The sequence below is a fragment of the Lepisma saccharinum genome, chromosome 28 (assembly GCF_977018435.1).
Source record: "Lepisma saccharinum chromosome 28, izLepSacc3.1, whole genome shotgun sequence".
Taxonomy (NCBI): Eukaryota; Metazoa; Arthropoda; class Insecta; order Zygentoma; family Lepismatidae; genus Lepisma; species Lepisma saccharinum.
The window spans coordinates 30,004,871-30,024,270 of NC_139256.1; the positions used below are offsets into that span (position 1 = coordinate 30,004,871).

The following is a 19,400-nucleotide window of genomic DNA, read 5'->3' on the forward strand; positions in this document are numbered from 1 at the left end:
CCTCATTTTTTCTCTTTGTGCACACCCAAATATAAAGTTCTAGCTACGCCTATTGTCATGGCCCCTCCCCTTTGGCCCAGTATTCCTTATAAAAGAACATCAAAGGCAGGAAAAGATGAGAAAATGATAGCTGACTAAAAAAAAAAAAGTCGAAAATCCTAAGACGGTTACTAGTCAGAAGGACTGGCAACACTGCTCGCATCCGAAGAAGTAGAATGAAAGAAGGGTGAAGGAGAAAGGTAAAGGATACGAACCGGGAAGGAATCCCAATCTAATGCTGAAGTGAAAGGAAGATATCCGTTTGTACTCAGTCACCCTCACACTGCGCAAAGCTTTGCTGACAATAGGATTTTTTCTTCTTCGTTCTTCCTGTTTTTTTCTTCCATTTAAACGCATTTTCTGTTGATATCTTGAGAATCATTGGCGTAAGAGCGACTGTCTTGACCACCTACAGCGTTCTGAAAGTCAAAATTGTACTTTTTATTGTGATTTAAAGATTTCTTCTTTATACAGGGTGGCCCAAAAAAGGCAACCGAACACATAATACAACGGTTCTACGAGTACTTTTCGGTTACCTTCTTTTTGGGCCACCCTGTATATCTAGAAGCAGAGTTTATATTTCTAGAGTGTTCGGGAAAGACACTTAAGTCAAAACATGAAGCCGGCCTCTGTGGCGGAGTGGTTAGCACACCCGGGTTCAAATCCCGGCCTCGGCATGGATGTTTGTGAGTGTCCATTCATCAATTTCATCATATCATCACTCATCCCCATCTTTGCAAATTAGCGAAAAGTGGCACAAAAAGCGAAGTAAAATAAAGCAAATCAAATCAAAACATGAAATTTTACAGTAGGTAGTTTTATTTATCTTTATTATTTTAATAGGATACATACAGTCATGATATAGCATGTTGGATCATCATTGTTAAGAATCTTTACATGTGACCAACATAAAATTATACGTATAATATTTTCTTTAATTCAGTGTGACTTAAATGAAAGCAAGAGAAAATCGCAGTTTGTGACTTAAGTGCTTTTTTCCCCTGAACACCCTAGATTTCTAGACTTTACTGATACTCCATATTCGATTGATAGAATCGTTAATTTCAGCAAGTCCATGGTAATGATGTCAATTGCAGGTTTCCTGAATTTTCATGCTTTAAGAATATGCTTTGTTGTCAAAGTGCAAAAGTGCTCTACGGTTACCAAAATACACGTATGTGTGCATAAATACATGCTTTATGTTTAACAATAGTGATTGTGAGATAAAAATGTTATTGCTGAAGAATCATAAGTACCTACACCATTGTAAACACCTTTATAAAACGAACAGTTCGCGAGGAAAGAATACTAAGATTTTATCTACATAATAATACATAGATTACCAATGTATGGGTACATAATAAAAGAATCAGGACTGTAAAATACATTTATGTATTTAATGATGATTTTACACTGCTAAAAACAGATTTGCACACTGTTAGGTTTACCGTGAAATTTTCAATATTCTACCGTTAAAAAATTAAAGTCTGAATGTTAATTCACTAAAAAGGTTCACGGCCTGTTTTTTTTTTCCGTACACCCATCTCTCTGTGCCATGGCACGAATGAGAAACAAACATGGCGTCTGTACAAGCTTGGAATATTAAGTTTAGAGACATACATTAAAATACTTTCAGTTTTAAATTTAAATAATTTATCTTGCAGAAAGACAGATAATGATTAAAAATTCCAATGGTTTGACCCATGAATATTTTTTCGAAACTGAACCATTAAAAATACATTACTTAGTTTAATCTAATAATAACCGTTAATAAATTTATTATGGTCATGGTCATTTTTACAATAGTTGGATACGGCCGAAAGTTACGGTTTTAGACCGTCATTTCTTCAGTCAACTTTTTACAGTAAGCCAAATAGCATTGTATGAGGTACATTTATAAGAACCTACCAATTCATCTACAATACACAAATTTAAGAATTTAAATTAGATTTTCAATAGAATGAAAAGGAGTCAATAATATACCATATGTTACAATCACAATACACAAATATAATATGAATACCATTATTTTATACAAACAATATAACCTAACCTAAACTAGTATAACTAGTCGACCTCATCTAAATTATTGGATCATTTATTGTATATTTTTATAGCTTCTGCAGTTTTGAGAGATACAAATATCAAAATCTCTTTCTTGTGGATATTGTAAGTTAATTTGTTCAAGGTATATTCACTGTGAACAGTAACATTTTTTCTTCAAAATCAGTTTGCAATGTATATAATTTGTCTTGCGATTTGAAGTACAATCGCTTATGATTATTCTTTATTGTTTTGTTTCTTTGTTCTTTTATTTTGTTGTAGATGTACGACACTTAAATAAGAATATTTTTAGAATTCTCAATTCGATCTCCAAGATCATGCCCTAAACGCAACTCTGTTCGTTTGTACAATGGGATCCATGAGTATTACAGTGCAAATTGTCCATCACCGTGTTCGTGCACTTTATTTGACCTAATAAGAGCTTCAAGAAAACTCAAAACAAGCTGTTACAACTTCTGCAGCAGCATACATAAAAAAACCCATCGCTTAAAAACACATAGGATGTAAGAGGAAAGTTAATGAACATAGTCATGGACAATTTGCAAGGTAATATTCATGGATCCCACTGTACAACTTAACCAATTCTACGATGACCTTTACATAACCTCAGATATGATGACATTTCTCAGCACCCCTCCTTTTTCTTTGGAAGGGAACACCTCTATGCCCTTGGATCGAGGAAACGAGATACCGTGCTTCATTCATTCGTTCCGAAGTAGTAACTAAATACCATGTATTAACACCACAATTGTACTTTCCGCTCTTTTGTTAGAAGAACCATAAGTAATATGAGATCACAGCTGTGACCTTCATACCTCTTGCCTTGATCTTCCAATTGCTGCTTTAAAACGGAAGTCAGATTTTAGTAATGCAAATGTACCTTCTTTTACTTCTGGTACCCTGTTCAACCAGCACGTTGATTTGAAAACGTTTTAAGTATGTCTACATCAACACTATCTTCATTTGATATTCTGAGAAGCCCTGAACAATAGTGATAATAGATAATTACATTTGGCCGATTTACATATAAGCTGAAGGTGCGTGTGATGCGTATACATTCCTAGTCTTGAATGAACAGACAGCAATATGCAGAGGTTACTGGTAGCCTTTTTTCTTGGTCTTTGCGTAGCTGTGTCGCTGGTATGTACACACACTTTTGTTTTTTTAATCTGTTGTTTCAAAATATTTATAGTGTTAGTCAAAATGATATTCCCGGTTTCAATAATTTTTATTCAGATGTTATGCACCATAGGGAAAACAGTTAGTAGAGGAAACTACCAATCCTTCTTTTTGCATATTCAGCTAACTATAGGGAATTCAAGTACTGCCAATGTTGCACTTGCATATGTTTATTATGGTATCCAATTATTTCTCATAGTATCCGATAGGGTCATTGAAACCTTACAACGCATACGCTACAAACCCTAACCTTTATATCAATATAAACCTCATTACGTTTGTTTGTATTCCATTAGGAAAAGAACATAAAAAACAACTCGCTTCCGATAAAAAGCCAACTGAAAATAACATAACATAACACAAAATAATGTCTTCCACCTGATCCGCACATGTTTAACAACAGGCTGAATAGTTATACACTACAGCTTGGATATTATTTCCTCTCCCACCAAGTAGGTTGCATTGCCATACACGAGATATCCTACTATTCCATATTTAGGTACTTTCCTCTACGGACTTAAAAGGAAAATTCAAGAATTTTATTTCAGCAAAATTACAAACAACACAAATGTCAATGTACACTCCACGTTATACGATGATTGTTACATTCACTTGCAACACAACAACCATCACATAAATTCATTCTGACATGTTACGCTCAGTTTGGGCATGTTCCGCGTGAAACCTAGAGCTCACATTGAACATTTTTATTGTTTGTAATTTTGATAATATAAACTTGTTGAGGTTTACTTTACATCAGTACTAACTATGTTTCATTATGACTCATAAAGTTTGAATGAAAAATATTGAAATAGGGAATATCATATTGGATTTTCTTTGTGTGTATTTATTGTAATTAAATATTGCCCTTGTAAGAATTCTTCATGGTCACTGCAATGATAATTGAGATGGTAATACAAAAGTTTTGCAAGTCTCACTTCGCGTCCTCAGAGATGTAACTTGTTTCGTCCTTTGATTCGTCTCCATGTATAAACCCATCTTGTTCTTGTCCAAGCTTCAAGAGAAGTTACATTCTTAAAACCTCATTAAAACTTTGCCCATATCACGGATCTATAACGAAATGATGTCACTGACCACATGAATTAACATGATTAATTATAGTTTAGTAGCTACTACATTGTGGCCCACTGGAAATAGTGCAAGAAACCCACCGATAATAAAAAAATGTAGGGTAGATAAGCAGAATGTATTGGTGGCTGTGGAAAACAGATACATGCAATTGTAGATCCGCCAAACACTTTGTTTATACACCAACACCAACATTCATATCTACATTTGATTAAATCCCCTCCATTGGCGTCAATGAAGCTGTGCAAACGTTTCTTGTAGCTTCTCGTGACGTTCTGCATCAATTAATGGGGGATTACATCAATTTCTTCAAACAGGGGAAAAAAAGATGAAAATAAATAAAGAACATCAGGTGTCTGGGTCTGTCAGGTTTGGCGACCTAGCCGCCGGCCACGGGACACAACAGGTGACGCCACAGCACTCCCCTTTCTGCAGCGTTGCCACTTGTTATTGTAGTATTTCTCGCGACCCACCCTGCAGTACTATAGCTTCATTTCAACTCAGAATACATTTCAACATTGAATGTTTTCTTTTTTCATTTTCTTCAGGGAAGGCCTCAGGATGAAGCAGCAATGATGGCTGTAATCCAGAAGTGTTGTCAGGACAGCGAAGTTACTCCTGGTTAGTAACAATTATAGTGTACAGAGAGTAAGATTATTTCTTTAACATCTGGCTGTTATGGTACTGGTAATTTTGTATGAATTTTTCAGCTGAAAACTGAGTTAAAAGACTTCATAAAGTGAAAAACAACGCTGTCATATTCAACATAAAAACTCTTTGTATGAAATAGAATAGAATAGAATGGTGTTTATTTAAGCAGGCGTGTTTCGGCCCCATGGGCCGCTCTTACAACCAACCCTTGTCAGAGATACAATAAATGAATAAAAACAAAGAAAAAAACACATATTGCTCATGAAAATACAATAAAGATAATATAAAGATTATACAATGTTCAAATAATACATTGAATAGATTAGTATATATACTGTGGAGTAAAGATAAGTAATAAGTCTTCAGTAGTTCATTGTGTGTGCGGGGGGGGGGGGTAGGTTAGGTATGCATTATATGATGTATAAGTGCAGGTGCAATTGTTAACATATGAACTGTTTTCTGAATAGAATAAAATCAACATGACATTAGAAGACATTTCTGTAATGGAGGGGTTAAGGATTCCAATTTGGTTGCTGAGTGACAAAAAGTTTTTTGTTTTTTTTTACCATTTAAGGGAAGAAACTATCTGCACTACTGCAACACACTGTAAAAAATGGTAGTAAATTGATACAGACAGTGATGGTTGGAGGTTTCACCACATTTTGGTGACATCACATTAATAATGTTAAAATAACAGATGAATTGTTGTATTCAACACCATTTCAACACCACTGCGGTTAGACCTTCACCAAAATGTGGTGTGGAGGTTTTTTCAATGTACAAAATTTTGCAAAATGAGTGCAGAAATGACGTTCTTTTGGTACCACAATTTCGGAAACACCAGCATTTTATTTTTAGATTTATCCTTGTCCTTGACCATTTCTAAAGTATTCATTGCAGTGTATGTAAGATATAACCACATTATAATTGGTACTATATTTATTTTATATTTTTCGTTTGTTTACTGTGTTAAATTCTCGTTAGAATAGAATATTTATTTCTGAAATGCGAGCCCTCAGGCTGTACGCATACATACCAAGTGTTAGTTTACAATTATGTAAAGAGATAATGTTACATGAATAACTCTATATCCATGCACACATATACAGGGTAGAGTTCGTGTTCACTCTAGAGCAGAGGAACGTTACCGTAGTACACCTATAGGATGGAAATCACAGAAGTCACTCCTGCCCCGGATGCTGTCCCCCCATCCCTCCTATGTCATGTCATACTCTTCACTTTCCCTTAAGGCTTGCAAAGTTTTCCTTCGTTCCTTCCAGGTAGATACCTAGGGCTTTGATGTCACGTTGCGCCTTCTCCGTTGGCCAGCTTTCCTGAATTATCGTACGCAGAGTTCTTTGTATTCTGTTCGCAGCCTCGTCTCTCCATCTGCGCTGTCTATTCGGAGCTGACCATGTACACTGGACGAGAATGTGCTCCCTCGTCTCAACCTCACCACATAATGCGCTGATTGCACTCCCGTCCGCCCTTTCAGCTTGTTCTGCCTCCATCCACCCAGCAGGAACCAGGCTGGTCAACTTCTGAGCAAAAATTGATGTAGCCTTTTCTACCTCAGCCCCGGGCTCTGTGCTGCGATGAGCGCCACCTTCTCGCTGCATTCTGCCATTATCTCCTGCTTACTGATATCCACGATCCTATCCTTAATGATTTGTAGCAGCTCCACTTCACCCCGCTGACCTCTATCTTCCTCCCATAGTTCCCCTAGCCCTATATAACCCAGATTTAATCCCCATGGCCCAGTGCCAGGGGAACCCTTTCTCAATTTGGTCTTGCAGGCATCGCTCCTTCAGCTTGGTTCCGTCCCCCTGTCTCAGTGCTACCCAGTATTTAAAATATCTCATTTTCGCCTCGACTTCTTCCTTATATTTCCCCGTATCTCATAGTACGCCGCACCTTCGTACTGAAAATTCGAGAGAAAAGTTACTAAACTCGAGTTACACAGGGGTACCTTATTTAGCTCTGCAGGGGTGAAGGCCATCAGTGCAGGATTATCCTTACTGTAGGACCAGGGACTCGATGGCCTTCACAAATCTACTAATAATTTTTCAGGATATACTTAGGAAAGTTTCAGCCCCCCTCTAGCGTGTAAGAAACTATTCACTGCACATGCGCGACCAACATATCAAGGAGAAGTGGCGTGACCAGGATTTTGGAAAGGGAAGCGTTATAGGTACTTTCCTAAGTAATCAGCCCTCATTTTGCCGTATTTTCCTGCCTTTAACGTTCTTTTTTAGAAATCTGGATCGAAATGGGGGGTTATGACCCCCAACCAACAACCCCCCCCCCCCCACCTGGACACAACACTGTCAAGGAGACACGGTGCACGATTTTGAGAGAACAGCTGTGACACGCGTACTTAGTTGTGCCACTTCGGTACGAACAGTTGTATTTGTTTCTGGAGTTTCGTTTCCAAGTGGCACGTGTCGCTTGTCACTTCGGTCTGTGAGTTGCTATACATTCCTCCTGTGCAATTAATTTATATTGCATGGATATATTATTTAGTAGCTCTATCAGTCATCAAATTTAGTTTTGGTAGCTGAGGCAGTGCGTTTAAGAGCCATTATTTTGAAATTCGAACAAAAAAGGGAAATTTGGATAGTTGTATTTTTTTATATGTTGAAGTAGGTCATGAGAAATGAACATTGTTCAATTTTGAGACCTTGAAAAATGTTTCCCTCCCCTGTAGAAAATGTCAAAGTTCAAAGCAATAAAGAGGTTCCAAAATGCAGTTTTTTTCCTGTTTTCGGCCCTTAATATCTTGGTTAAGCAACACTATCGCAAAGATTTGTTAACAGGGCATTGAAGCTCACTATTAGGACAAGCTACCTGAAATAGCACATTACTTGGATATTGATGCTGTTAGTACATATAACAATGGAAAGCAACAATGTCCCATCAAAACAATTGAATGTATATAAGAAACAGTATATCAAAACAAAAGTTTGGGATGTTGTTGGTTTCCAAAGATACAGCACTCCGAACTTACGCATGTTTCACTTTTCATGAAAAATGGACGGTCTGACTTTGAACTTTGACATTTTCTACAGGGGAGGGAAAAATTTTCAAGGTCTCAAAATTGAACAATGTTCATTTCTCATGACATACTTCAACATATAAAAAAATCAAGCCAATCAAAATATACAACTATCTCACTTTGTTCGAACTTCAAAATAATGGCTCTTACTTATCTACAGTTGACACGGACATACCTACTCGATCTCACCACGTTTTCCAGCCCATTTGCTTTCATTATACAGTTACCAGCAATAAAAATGAAAGACCTGGATCCTGCAATATTCGCTTCCCAGCAAGGCGTAATGTGTGTTGTCTAACTACGACGGTTGTGAAAGTTGTCATTGAAAATTTGCTACTAAAATCAATCGCCGTAGAGTTAGGCAACACACATAACACATTGTAGCTAAGTGAGTATTTCAGTATCATATCTTTATGGATGGTGACTGTACCTTAAGATACGATGGCCGAAAAAAAAATGTTTCTAAAAATTTTCTTGAAATAAATAGACCTATCCAGTAAAGTTATACTAGGTTTTTAACAGCATTTTCGAGGACCAGAGGTAATAGAACAGTGATCTGATCATGGCGGTATCCAGCGGCGGGCAAGGGGGCACTTAATTTCTGATAAAATGAGTGACGAAGATTTTTTATTGATTTCCTTTTTTGTGTGGAAAGTAAAATTTATGTTATCACATTATAAAATAATTAAAAAATAAAGTGTTGCCACAATTTCGAAGTATCCATTCATTTCCCCCCTGAGAAAGTGTTGTTTGTCTCCCGATAAAAATAATGTTGTTCTCCCCCCCACCCCCCCGTTTCCTGCAAAAAACATCTGGGGCAATATTACTTCCGTCTTCATCCTATCTCTTCTAGTTTACCATCAAATTCGTCATTATTTTACAATTGGTTGGGAAGTTTACAAAAGAGGAAAAACCTCCAGATTTCACTCTCTGAAAATATGGTAGCCTTAGATTGAGCACTATTTATACAAATGGTAACACAATTAAGCATTGTTTCCATGTTACAAGAAACATTAGATCAGCTGACCAAGGCATTTGAATGTGTTTCTCAGTCTGAAAAATGCCCTGATACAGGCTCGAAACTTACGTTTGTACTGTTTTTTTACGTACATAAAACTGCCTTTGTTTCCAGATTTAGTGTTCTTATGTAAAACTAAATAAATTCATTTATATATTTAATTACTGCCTTTCAATTGCAGACGGTAGATAAACCTACACACGTACCTAACACACATATTTCGCTCCAAATGTACAAGATTTTTTCTTTGGTCGAGTAATGAACTTTGTAATATTGTATTCAAAGCTATTCTTTGGAAGGTAATATATTACATATTACTTATTTTTATTCTAGAGGACCTAGGTGCTCTAAAAGGAGGAACTTTGCCAGACAAGAAGAATGTTAAGGTATGCTAATACTTGAATATCATACTCTTTGCATGGATGAGAACTAAAGTCAAATCATATTAACGTCACAAGTTTCGCCATATCAATAATAACTGCATGCGATTTTGCGATTCATTCCTTCTGAGTTATTCCTTAATTACCTGTTTCCACTGATGTATAAACATATAGAAAAACGATTTTACTCTCACATATTGTGTTTATTATTCAGTTTCGTCATGCACATAGGTGGAGTTTGAATAATGCTAGGGAGGGAGGGATACTGTCCTCCCGGAGGTATGATAAAATAATAATTCATATATGTGTACATACATCTGACAAGTGGCAATACAAGCCAAAATTATTTAATACATTTACTTTATAATTTATATATGATATATATAATTTATTAAATAAATTTAATCAAAATAAAAGTTCAAAACCAGCATTCCGCATGTCAAAAACAAAATATAATTTTGTCAATTTAACTGTATTTATATGGTTAGGTCTCAGTTATTGTTCAGCAAGAGCAATGTTATTTTCTGTAGCCATTATTAACACCACATTTTCTGATGATATTTCCATGAAACATTGACAGGAATTATAAATATGATTTAAAAAAATACTTTGTTATTGACCTTGTATATTCTTATTCTGTGCTGGTAGAAGAACAAATGACGAAAAACCTGAAAATTTTTTAAACTCCAGCAAATTTCTATTTTTTTACTTCTGTTTTTCCTAATTAAATGCTAGTTGCTTTCTTTTTTAATAACTTATTTATGTTGAATTTGTTTGATTTAAAATTTCACACGATTTATTTCGATTTCAGTGCTTCATAAGCTGCTATCTGTCCAGTGTTCAAATGGTGAGTTATCTAATTATTTTTTCATAACAGTTGCCGTAAGTTAACTAAATTTGTTTTATCTGATGTGAAGGACTGTAAGTGGGAAGGGAGATAATTAATTTTCCGTTTATAAAATTTTACATTAATTTTTATGAGACTTCACGTTACTAATTTCTGTTCTGAGCTGTCGATACGAATGGACAAATGGACACTATCGTGTTAGGCATTTTTCATAAACAAATTCAATAATATTCCCCTATAGTATTTCTCATTTCATGCTTCAAATGTAGCTACAAACATGAAATATTAACGCACTGAACTATGTGACTATCAAGACTGCACAAGAAAGAAAAATGATTGTCAACACGCCATAAAAACGGCAAATTGTGAATTAATAGGGGTTTGTATGACCAACAGCAAAGATAATATGCATGAGTATGTAACATTTTTATACTATAAAATCAGACATTTTTTACTATTCCAAGTATGATAGCATACTGTAACTTTTCAAACTAGACAGTCTTGAAGTTAGAAGAGAAATATGTATACAATTCTTATGTATACCTAGTCTAGCGCTAAATACTGTTACACATTATTTTGTGAATAAGTTGAATATGGTTTCAGATTTTTAAAATTTCTTGCAGTATGTTACACTTACATATATTACACAAATAGCACCAAACAATTTTCAAAATGTATACTTTTACCCTCATACAAGCTCGAAGTCTCTCTGACCAGGCATCTTTTGCAGAACGGATGATCTCGATAGGAAAGTCCGCCACTGCTGCCATCAAGGAGCGCTTTAAACATTTAATTATAGGGTGCCTCTTCTTGCGGACAGTATCTTCTAGCCCTGGTGACAGTTTGTAGTCCAGGGTATTGAAATCAGGGCTATCAGATGGTCAATCAACAGTGGAGATGAAATCGAGTACACTGGTCTCCAGTCACCGTCGGGTCATCCTCGCCTTATGAGCTGGGGCTGAATCTTTCTGGAACCTCAGGAACCTCCAGGATCCATTGTGAAGCATTGTTTCGTTCATCGGCGTCACGAGAGTGTCCAGGACACTTTCCACATACACTTTTGCACGGGTTTTTAAAGCCCTTTTTAAAAAATGAGGCCTGGTGGAACTCTCATAGCTGACTCTCCACCAAACCATGACTGAGGAGGGATGGTTTCATCTCTGAACTTGGGAACTCGCATTCGTATGTTCACACGGTGTGAAGTCGACCAACTCTTGGGCGATCTTTCACGCTACCAGTCTCGGCGAATCTCTGGATTGTGCGATACCGAAACCTTTTGCTGATCTTCATGGTTTTTAGGGGCTGGAAAATCTCTGTGGGTGACTTTCCAACCATATACAGAGCAATTCTGGCTACTCTGTTTTCATATTCGCCCCACTCCATGCTAAGTATTACAAGAAGATGCACGGTTTCACAATTCAACACACAATGTCAGGAGTAAGCTTCAGCACAAACATGGTTCATGAGCCTGAAAACCAGATGCACATTCCAAGCCGAAAGTTTGTAACAGTATTTATGACAAGACTAGGTAATATCTTATTTGGAGAGTATTTAGAAAGGAAGACTTCAGGTACTTAATCTACTTCGATTATGTTTCAAAGGGAATCATCACAATATTAGGAAGACTTGTACACTATTTTTACCGGATTTGAAACAACATAAACAACAACAAAGAACATGATTCTACTTTTTCTTATTAAGATTTACAATCCATATGTAGCAAGGTTAGATTAGCAATAATTGCTACATTATCCTCTTATTATCACTCATCAAGAAGATCAGCCAAACGAAAAGTGTCTCTAAGTAAATTTATTGCTTGTGTATTTCTTTCAAAAGGTGTCAATGTTTATATTTCATAGTTTTGTGCTACTTTTGGTTCAGCTGTTAACTACAATCATCTATAACTGTATGTTTTATCAAATAACTTGTATCTTCACAGCTTGCAATAGTATGTCGTGTATTTATGTAAAATTGCTGTAATAAGGTATCAATGCTGTTCAGAGCAGTATAGACGTCTAGAATAATAAATAATGCCAGGAAAGTTGCAACCAACCGTTTTAGAACGTTTACATTGTTAATTTGTAACTGAGTAACTTGTTAGTTGGCGATTGTTGCGATGTTTCGTTTCCCTGGCTTCCGCTGGTGTTCGATGGTTCACTGGGTTTCTTCTGGCAGCATGAATTTTGTGACTCTTTGCGCTTGCCACATGTAGTTTGTGGTCCTTACAAGGGCCGAAGGAGTTCTGGGTTGAGTCTGTGGTCCTTACAATGGAAGGAAGGTGCTAACAGGAACGTGGAATCCTGGTGATAGCCACTTCGAGCATCTGTGTATCAATGCTGTCAGGTTTGGAAAGTACTATTATGGTTGCTACTTCAGGATTTTTCAACTTCTTGCACGATGATATATTTCAACGGATCAAGCTCGAGGTATTTCTGGTTCTGCCGATTGCTGCCCGTTAATTATTCTCGCTGCCTTGTTTTGGATGACTTGTAGTTTATGCACGTCGGATTTGGCAATTCTGTGGCACGCTGATATAGTGTATAGTATGACTGGTCCTGTAACAGGCCTCCAAAGCTAGTCCTAGGTTTCTGAAGATGGAGTCCAGTCTGGTTGCCTCTATGCTGAAGCTCTTTGAAGTGTTGTCTGAAAGTTAGACCATGGTCTATTGTCAGGGCAAGTATCGGGTGGTTTAATTGCATAGAAGTATTTTTGTTATAAATCAATATAATGAATGAAATTAATGGACGTGGACGTGAAAACTTTCTCTTAGGCTAATTTTATTGTTATATTTATGATTTTCTGAAAATGAAATGGAATTGAAAATCTTCACCACAGAATTATTAGTTTCAAGAGCATGTAAGACGGCGTGAAACAAAAGTTATTGGGATGACATATCAGAAGTTGATGTGTGATAACCGTTTCAGAATATACATTCTTCCTGGAGCAAAACGCATATCATGTTTTTTTATTCATGCACTGGTATTTGCAGATGACGGGAGGTAAAATTGATATCGCAAACTCTAAGGCAATATGCGGCAAAATGGCACCAAACGATGCTGCAAAGAATGGATTTATGCAGATCATCGATACGTGTGGCACTAAAGGTAAGTGCGTGAAATCTTGTGATTTTAATATAGACCTACATACCATACCTTGACTTTTTCAAAACGATTTCTAAACATGCCCAATTTGGTAAATAAAATCAATTTATTTGAACAACTTCACACGCTCTTTTCTTGTACCACTCTCTTCTCATAAACACCAGAAAACATCCGTAGTTCAAAGGCAGTAGACAAATAACACAAAGGCATTTTCTTGAAGTTATTTTTGAAGTTCTTAAGGAAAGGTATTTCGATAACCAGCCCAGACAGGGTAAAATGTTTTTACAAATTTTGTTTGGCAACACCTAACCCCGGTGTTATCAATCTGGGCATTTTTATTATTGCCTATTGAACTTTTGTTTATTTAACGAAGCTTTTCTATCTCTTCAGATTAAGCGTGGCGGTGAGAAATGAATGATGATTTCGTATATTTGTTATTTTATAAAGCTTTTTGCCATTTTTAGCTAATCGCGATGATGAGAATGAGTGATGATTAGATGAAATTGATGAAGGGACACTCATAATGCCCATGGTAATGCCGGTAATCTTACCCGGGAAGTTCGGTGGCAAGATCGATTATTTAAAGGAACCGGACACCAAGGCGGCTAAATGAATGATGATGGATGATAATGATGAAGGAACAATCGGAACCCATATCCAGATCGGTAGTCGAACCCCAAAACTTTCGGTGTCGTGATCGTGAAGCCAGTAGAACAAGTTAAAAATAAAGCAGAAAAAAAGACAAGGAAACAAATTGAAGAAACTCTATATCCAATTCCGAACAAGGTTATAGAGATTTCAAAACACAATTTAGAAGGTTCGTAAAAAGGTATGGGATGGAAAGTGGCTACTGATTCTTCAAAATCTGTTACCCTGGACTGCATTTTGCAGACGAACGAGGCTCTGGCGACTGGCATTATGGCCAGTATAATTTTGTGTGTGTTGTTCTGTGTTTTGTCCTTACGTGTTCTGAGTGCCCGTTTACAGCCCCAGCTTTTAACCTAAGTCAGAATATTTTAAGATTTTAGTTCTGCAACGCTAGAGTTGTTATTTGTAAATGTAAGGGGCTGGACCCCGTATAATGTGACGGGTGTAAAATAGTCTAAGTGCTGACGTACCCAAAATTTTAAACTCAAATTCAAAATCTGTTAATTATTTAAAAAATGTAAGAGATTTCTTGTATTTTGTGTTCCGGTAAAAACAATCCTGTAATGTTTTTTATTTCACTGCACTGGAAATTACATCCTCATTTGATACTACTTTATGAATTTTCTTGTAGTTCTCAATATCATATGAGATTATCACAAAAAGACATTGCAAACATTTGCACCTCATTCATGAATGTTTGCCACAATGCATTTCTTCTCTCTTACAGTTGGGGCAGATGAATGCGAAACAGCTTATGAATTCCTGAAATGCGCCCAGTCAATGGACAGTGGTGTAATGGTAAATATTGCCCTTCAGATTCGTATGGTTCAAGTCTAGGCTAAAGTAATCTTTATTTAATGAATTTGCCCAAGGTGGAATTATGAAGGTGGGTTCAGTTGAAACCTTCTGTGCTAAAATAATTTCATATCACGTAAGTTGAGACCTACACAAGAATAGTTCTATAATGTCTATTATTCAAATAAGACTTTTTCAATCCAAGTTAATGGAAATATGGAAAACTGATTACATAAATCTTCTACAATTATTTTACTTATCGTTAGAAAGTGAAGTGTGTCCAAATGGCGTCATTAACAGTGTTCGTCGAATTTCGCGAACATAATCGACTCATCTGCGTAAATTCCACCTTTGAATTAACCGTTTGAACCAGACTTTACCTACTAAATTATTATGTTTCATGACGACATGCGTTGAACAAAAGAAGTGCAGTGTTACGTTAAGAGAGTAGCCAATATGATGGTTAACAGGCAACTCTCAAACTAATCGGTCGACCTAATAGATAGAAAAATCATGTCTTTACACATATACACATCATTTAGAGTAGAAATACGTTTTCGAATTCTAAATTCCACCATAATTTAGTGTCGATAATGTCAGTGGAGTTTTATACATCGTGCATAAAGTGTTTTCAATCCAGACACAAATGATATCAATGTAATTGGGTGACATCTGGTGTGGCGTGACTTTCATACAAATCTTAAGTTGGCTTTGCTTAGTAAATTGAATACTTAACATATGTAGATCATCCAATAATTGAAAAAAGCACGCTTTTACAGAAGAATGGATATTCGAATATCATAACACGCATACATGCGTTTACATTCTGATATAGTCATTTTATTTTTGATTCAAAAATAAATTCTAACTTAATGCATAATAGTAAAAATTCTATATGTAATCATGTTCATTGTCTCCAATGCTTATATATTATATATTCGCTTATGCTGTCAAATATATGAAATTTAATATCGAAAATAATTCAATATACAAATATTTCTGTAAAAATAACAATGGTGCCCAATGTAAATTACAAGTATAATGGACTTCTAATAAAATATCAGAACTATTCAAGATAAGCAGCATGTGAAATAGAATTGCAAACAAAAATCATGAGGTTGATATCAATCTTAATATTGCAGAATATAAAAATGTAACTAAATCAACATCTTCACAAATCATTACTTAAAATCTGTATATAAACTTCATTATAAGTCCTTTTGTTTGAATTTTTAAGTACACTTTATGCACAGATAGGCTAATCGGCACTGGACCTACAGTTTGAAGTGGGATCCGAAGCACTATGAGTCTCCACCGTGTGTCGAACCCGGGACCCCTTAATTACAAGGATACCGCGTTACCACCGCACCATCGGGGAGGGGACAGTTTTCCTGTTTTTTAGTATTTATTAGTATTTTATGCCATTTAATAATGATTATGATTGTATATAACTTAATTAATGTATTTTTGTATCATACTATTGCTATAATAATAGCAATCACGTGTGTGTGTATGTATCAGTAGAACATTCAAAGTGTAGGATCTATATGAAGTTATCACGTCCATTTTTATTGTATTCTAATTGGAGATTTTTTTCTCTGTTGACGGTAAACATAGAAATACTATATAGGCCTGTACACACGCATACATACGAAGTTTTGGTTATCTAAAAACAGACTTGTCTGAAATTGACAGAAAAAAACCCAAAGAAACGTAGCTTTTTGGCAGCTATATAAAAAAAATATGGTTGGCCTGCCAATTTGGACTTTAATATTTGAAATAGAATACATCCAATTTCTAAGAACTCTTGCTTGTAATTATTTCTTTTTCTGTACCATGTGGTCATATATATATATATATATATATATATATATATATATATATATATATATATATATAAACTAAACTTTAATGTTATTAGAGTACTAGTGAAATACAATAAGATAGTTATATGAAGAAAGTTCGAAGTTAAATAGAATCAGATACACAAAACTTATCAACTTTCTTTTATGTTTCAGGGTGCATTCTTAGGGTAAGCGAACGGACTGGTCATGAAGAATTGGCTACCCCGTTGACGGTAAACAATTAATAATGTTACTTTTAATTATATTCACTAGAATATTTTACTAACATTAGTTAAATCTTAAATATTTGATTAATTTTCAATTTCACAATTTAAATTTTTTGAATTAAGGAGAAAATTCATAGAACTCAACGAATTTGAAACCAATGAATATAAGATGATAGAAGCAGATAGGTAAATGAAAATATATATACACTCGTAAAGAGGTAAATATTATTACTTTGATTAATACATTTTTCTAATGCTTAGCTTAACTGATTTTCATTTGATAGTTTTTAAATTTAATTTTGGTGAAGCAAGGAAGGTACTTTCCACTGAAAGCTTAAGTGTTCGCAATTCCCCCTTTCTCCCCTATGTATTATAAAACTATTAATAGTTGCAGAAACTTACTATGTTTATCATTGGCATGATAATAGTCTGAAATAAATCTTTTATTTATTTATTTACATAAACATAATATTATTTTAGATATTTATAAGTAAACATTTAAATTTATATTTTAAACTAATTCGTGATAATTTTAAAAAAATGTTTTATTCATATTTTGTTTCCTTCTTTTTCAGACCACCATGGCGACAAATAATATATTTGAATGTTTGATTAAACTAGTTAATGCAATTTAGAGCGTACATTCTCTCTTCTATCTATGTACTGTATTTCTTTGTAGATGATATGAAATAAATTTTCGAAGCATTTAATACTATTTATTTCCCTTTTAAGCCAAACGTTCTGCAATACAAAACCACCAGTTGTACTTAAGAAAAACAATATTATATACACCGGGTGGGGCACCTAGAAGTACCACAGAGAATAGTTCTGAAACGCGAAAGTTTACGGCAATTCTGACGTCACCGATGTAAATGTGGTCAAGAGCCCAGTGAACAGTGTGTGTCTGGTCTCTAGTCGACAGCTTGGAGTCCGCCATCTTGGATCCAATCCAAATTTTCAAATGGAAAGGGAATCACGCGGCATATCAAAATGCATTGAAATTTTCTCAGAAAATAATTTCTGTAAAGACATTGGACCTATCTGGTGTGGCAGAAAAGTTATGGTACAAAACATTGGTCACAGTAAATGTTCAATATGACCACCCTCATGCTGAACACAAAGCCGCAGGCGCCTGATCCAGTCGTGATGCACTTGTAAGAGAGTATCTGCAGTAATTGTGTGCAAGGCCTCCACGATGCGTTGCTCAATATGACGCCGATCACGAATTTTCACCGCATACACAAGTTGTTTCAGATGACCCTAGAGATAAAAATTGAGTGATGGCAGGTCGAGTGATCTGGGTGGCCACTCGACAGCACCCCGACGACCGATCGAATGCTGAGAAAGCTGAATATCTAGCCAGTCGCGAACAATTGTGCCGTAACGTGGTGGAGCCCCGTCATGTTGGAAATATGACGGGAAACTGCCATCTTCAGTTGCAAGGGACGGTAACACTATCTGCTGTAGCATGTCCAGGTAACGCTCAGCATTAAAGGTAGTGTCGATGAATATTGGGCCGATAATACGGGTGCCCCATATGCCACACCACACCATCACCTTATCAGACATACCATTGGATGTTTCGATCCAGTGGGGGTTGTTGTCGCTCCAATGCCTGTGGTTCTGCCGATTCACCTCACCATTCACATAGAAATTCGCCTCGTCACTGAACACAATGCTGCATGCAAATGAGGAATTCCGTTGCAGTTGGTCCAAATCCCAGGTGCAGAACTCAATACGTCGATCAAGGCCATCTTCGGATAGGTTCTGCAGCATCTGGACCTTGTACGGATACCATTTATTGATATGAAGAATCCGCACGATGGACCTCTGGCTAATAACACATTTTGCTGATAACTGTCGTGTGCTGCGTTGCGGACTATTGGCAAACGACGCCAAGACCGCTATTCTTGTTCCATCGTCGGTGGCAGTTTTCGGACGACCACTCCGTGGCTTGTCGTTCACAGACCCGAATTCTTTGAATTTTGCTATCAGGGATGCGACTGTACTGTGGTATATTGGTGGTCTCTCTGGATGCAGATTGTTGAACTCTGCTGCTGTCACACGGCAGCTGCGTCCCCGAGACATCAGGATAACCTCAATCCTCTCTGCTTTCCTCAGTGCCATTGCCAGTTACCTGCAAGTAACGAAAAAATACATCCTTTTTTACCATTTGCTGTGACCCATGTTTTGTGCCATAACTTTTGTACCGCACCAGATAGATCCAATGTATTTACGGAAATGGATTCCTGAGAAAATTTCAATGCATTTTGATATGCCGCATATTTCCATTGGCAAATTTGGACTTGGATCCAAGATGGCGGACTCCAAGATGGCGACTAGAGACCAGACATGCTCTGTCCACGGGGCATGCTTTCTCATTAGATTATCCTCAAGAGTCACTGGATAATATTCATTTCCCTCGTTATTCGCACTAATCGGAATATTTTAATCAATGGTAAA

General features: G+C 36.2%; 2 protein-coding genes across 2 annotated transcripts; one reads left to right on the plus strand and one right to left on the minus strand.

The window, feature by feature from the left end:
* Window positions 1–3,018: 3,018 nt before the first annotated feature.
* LOC145980752 (general odorant-binding protein 56d-like) lies at window positions 3,019–17,645 on the plus strand. Its single transcript, XM_083113813.1, has 8 exons — window positions 3,019–3,243; window positions 4,920–4,992; window positions 9,429–9,481; window positions 10,287–10,322; window positions 13,312–13,426; window positions 14,799–14,869; window positions 16,885–16,943; window positions 17,513–17,645. The coding sequence occupies exons 1-7, from the start codon at window positions 3,190–3,192 to the stop codon at window positions 16,900–16,902; spliced, it is 420 nt and encodes a 139-aa protein (XP_082969939.1). The 5' UTR covers window positions 3,019–3,189; the 3' UTR covers window positions 16,903–16,943; window positions 17,513–17,645.
* A 552-nt stretch (window positions 17,646–18,197) lies between these two features.
* Window positions 18,198–19,064, minus strand: LOC145980877 (uncharacterized). The gene has a single exon (XM_083113960.1). It carries the CDS (start codon window positions 19,062–19,064, stop codon window positions 18,198–18,200), a length of 867 nt encoding a protein of 288 aa, XP_082970086.1.
* Between the last annotated feature and the right edge of the window lie 336 nt (window positions 19,065–19,400).

Bases quoted from the DNA above. Each gene is read 5' to 3' on its own strand.
- LOC145980752 (XM_083113813.1), top strand. From the start codon at position 3,190: ATGCAGAGGTTACTGGTAGCCTTTTTTCTTGGTCTTTGCGTAGCTGTG. The intron at 3,244-4,919 runs GTATGTACACAC...CATTTTCTTCAG, and splicing joins TTTGCGTAGCTGTGTCGCTG to GGAAGGCCTCAGGATGAAGC. The intron at 9,482-10,286 runs GTATGCTAATAC...TTTCGATTTCAG, and splicing joins CAGACAAGAAGAATGTTAAG to TGCTTCATAAGCTGCTATCT.
- LOC145980877 (XM_083113960.1), bottom strand. From the start codon at position 19,064: ATGGCACTGAGGAAAGCAGAGAGGATTGAGGTTATCCTGATGTCTCGG.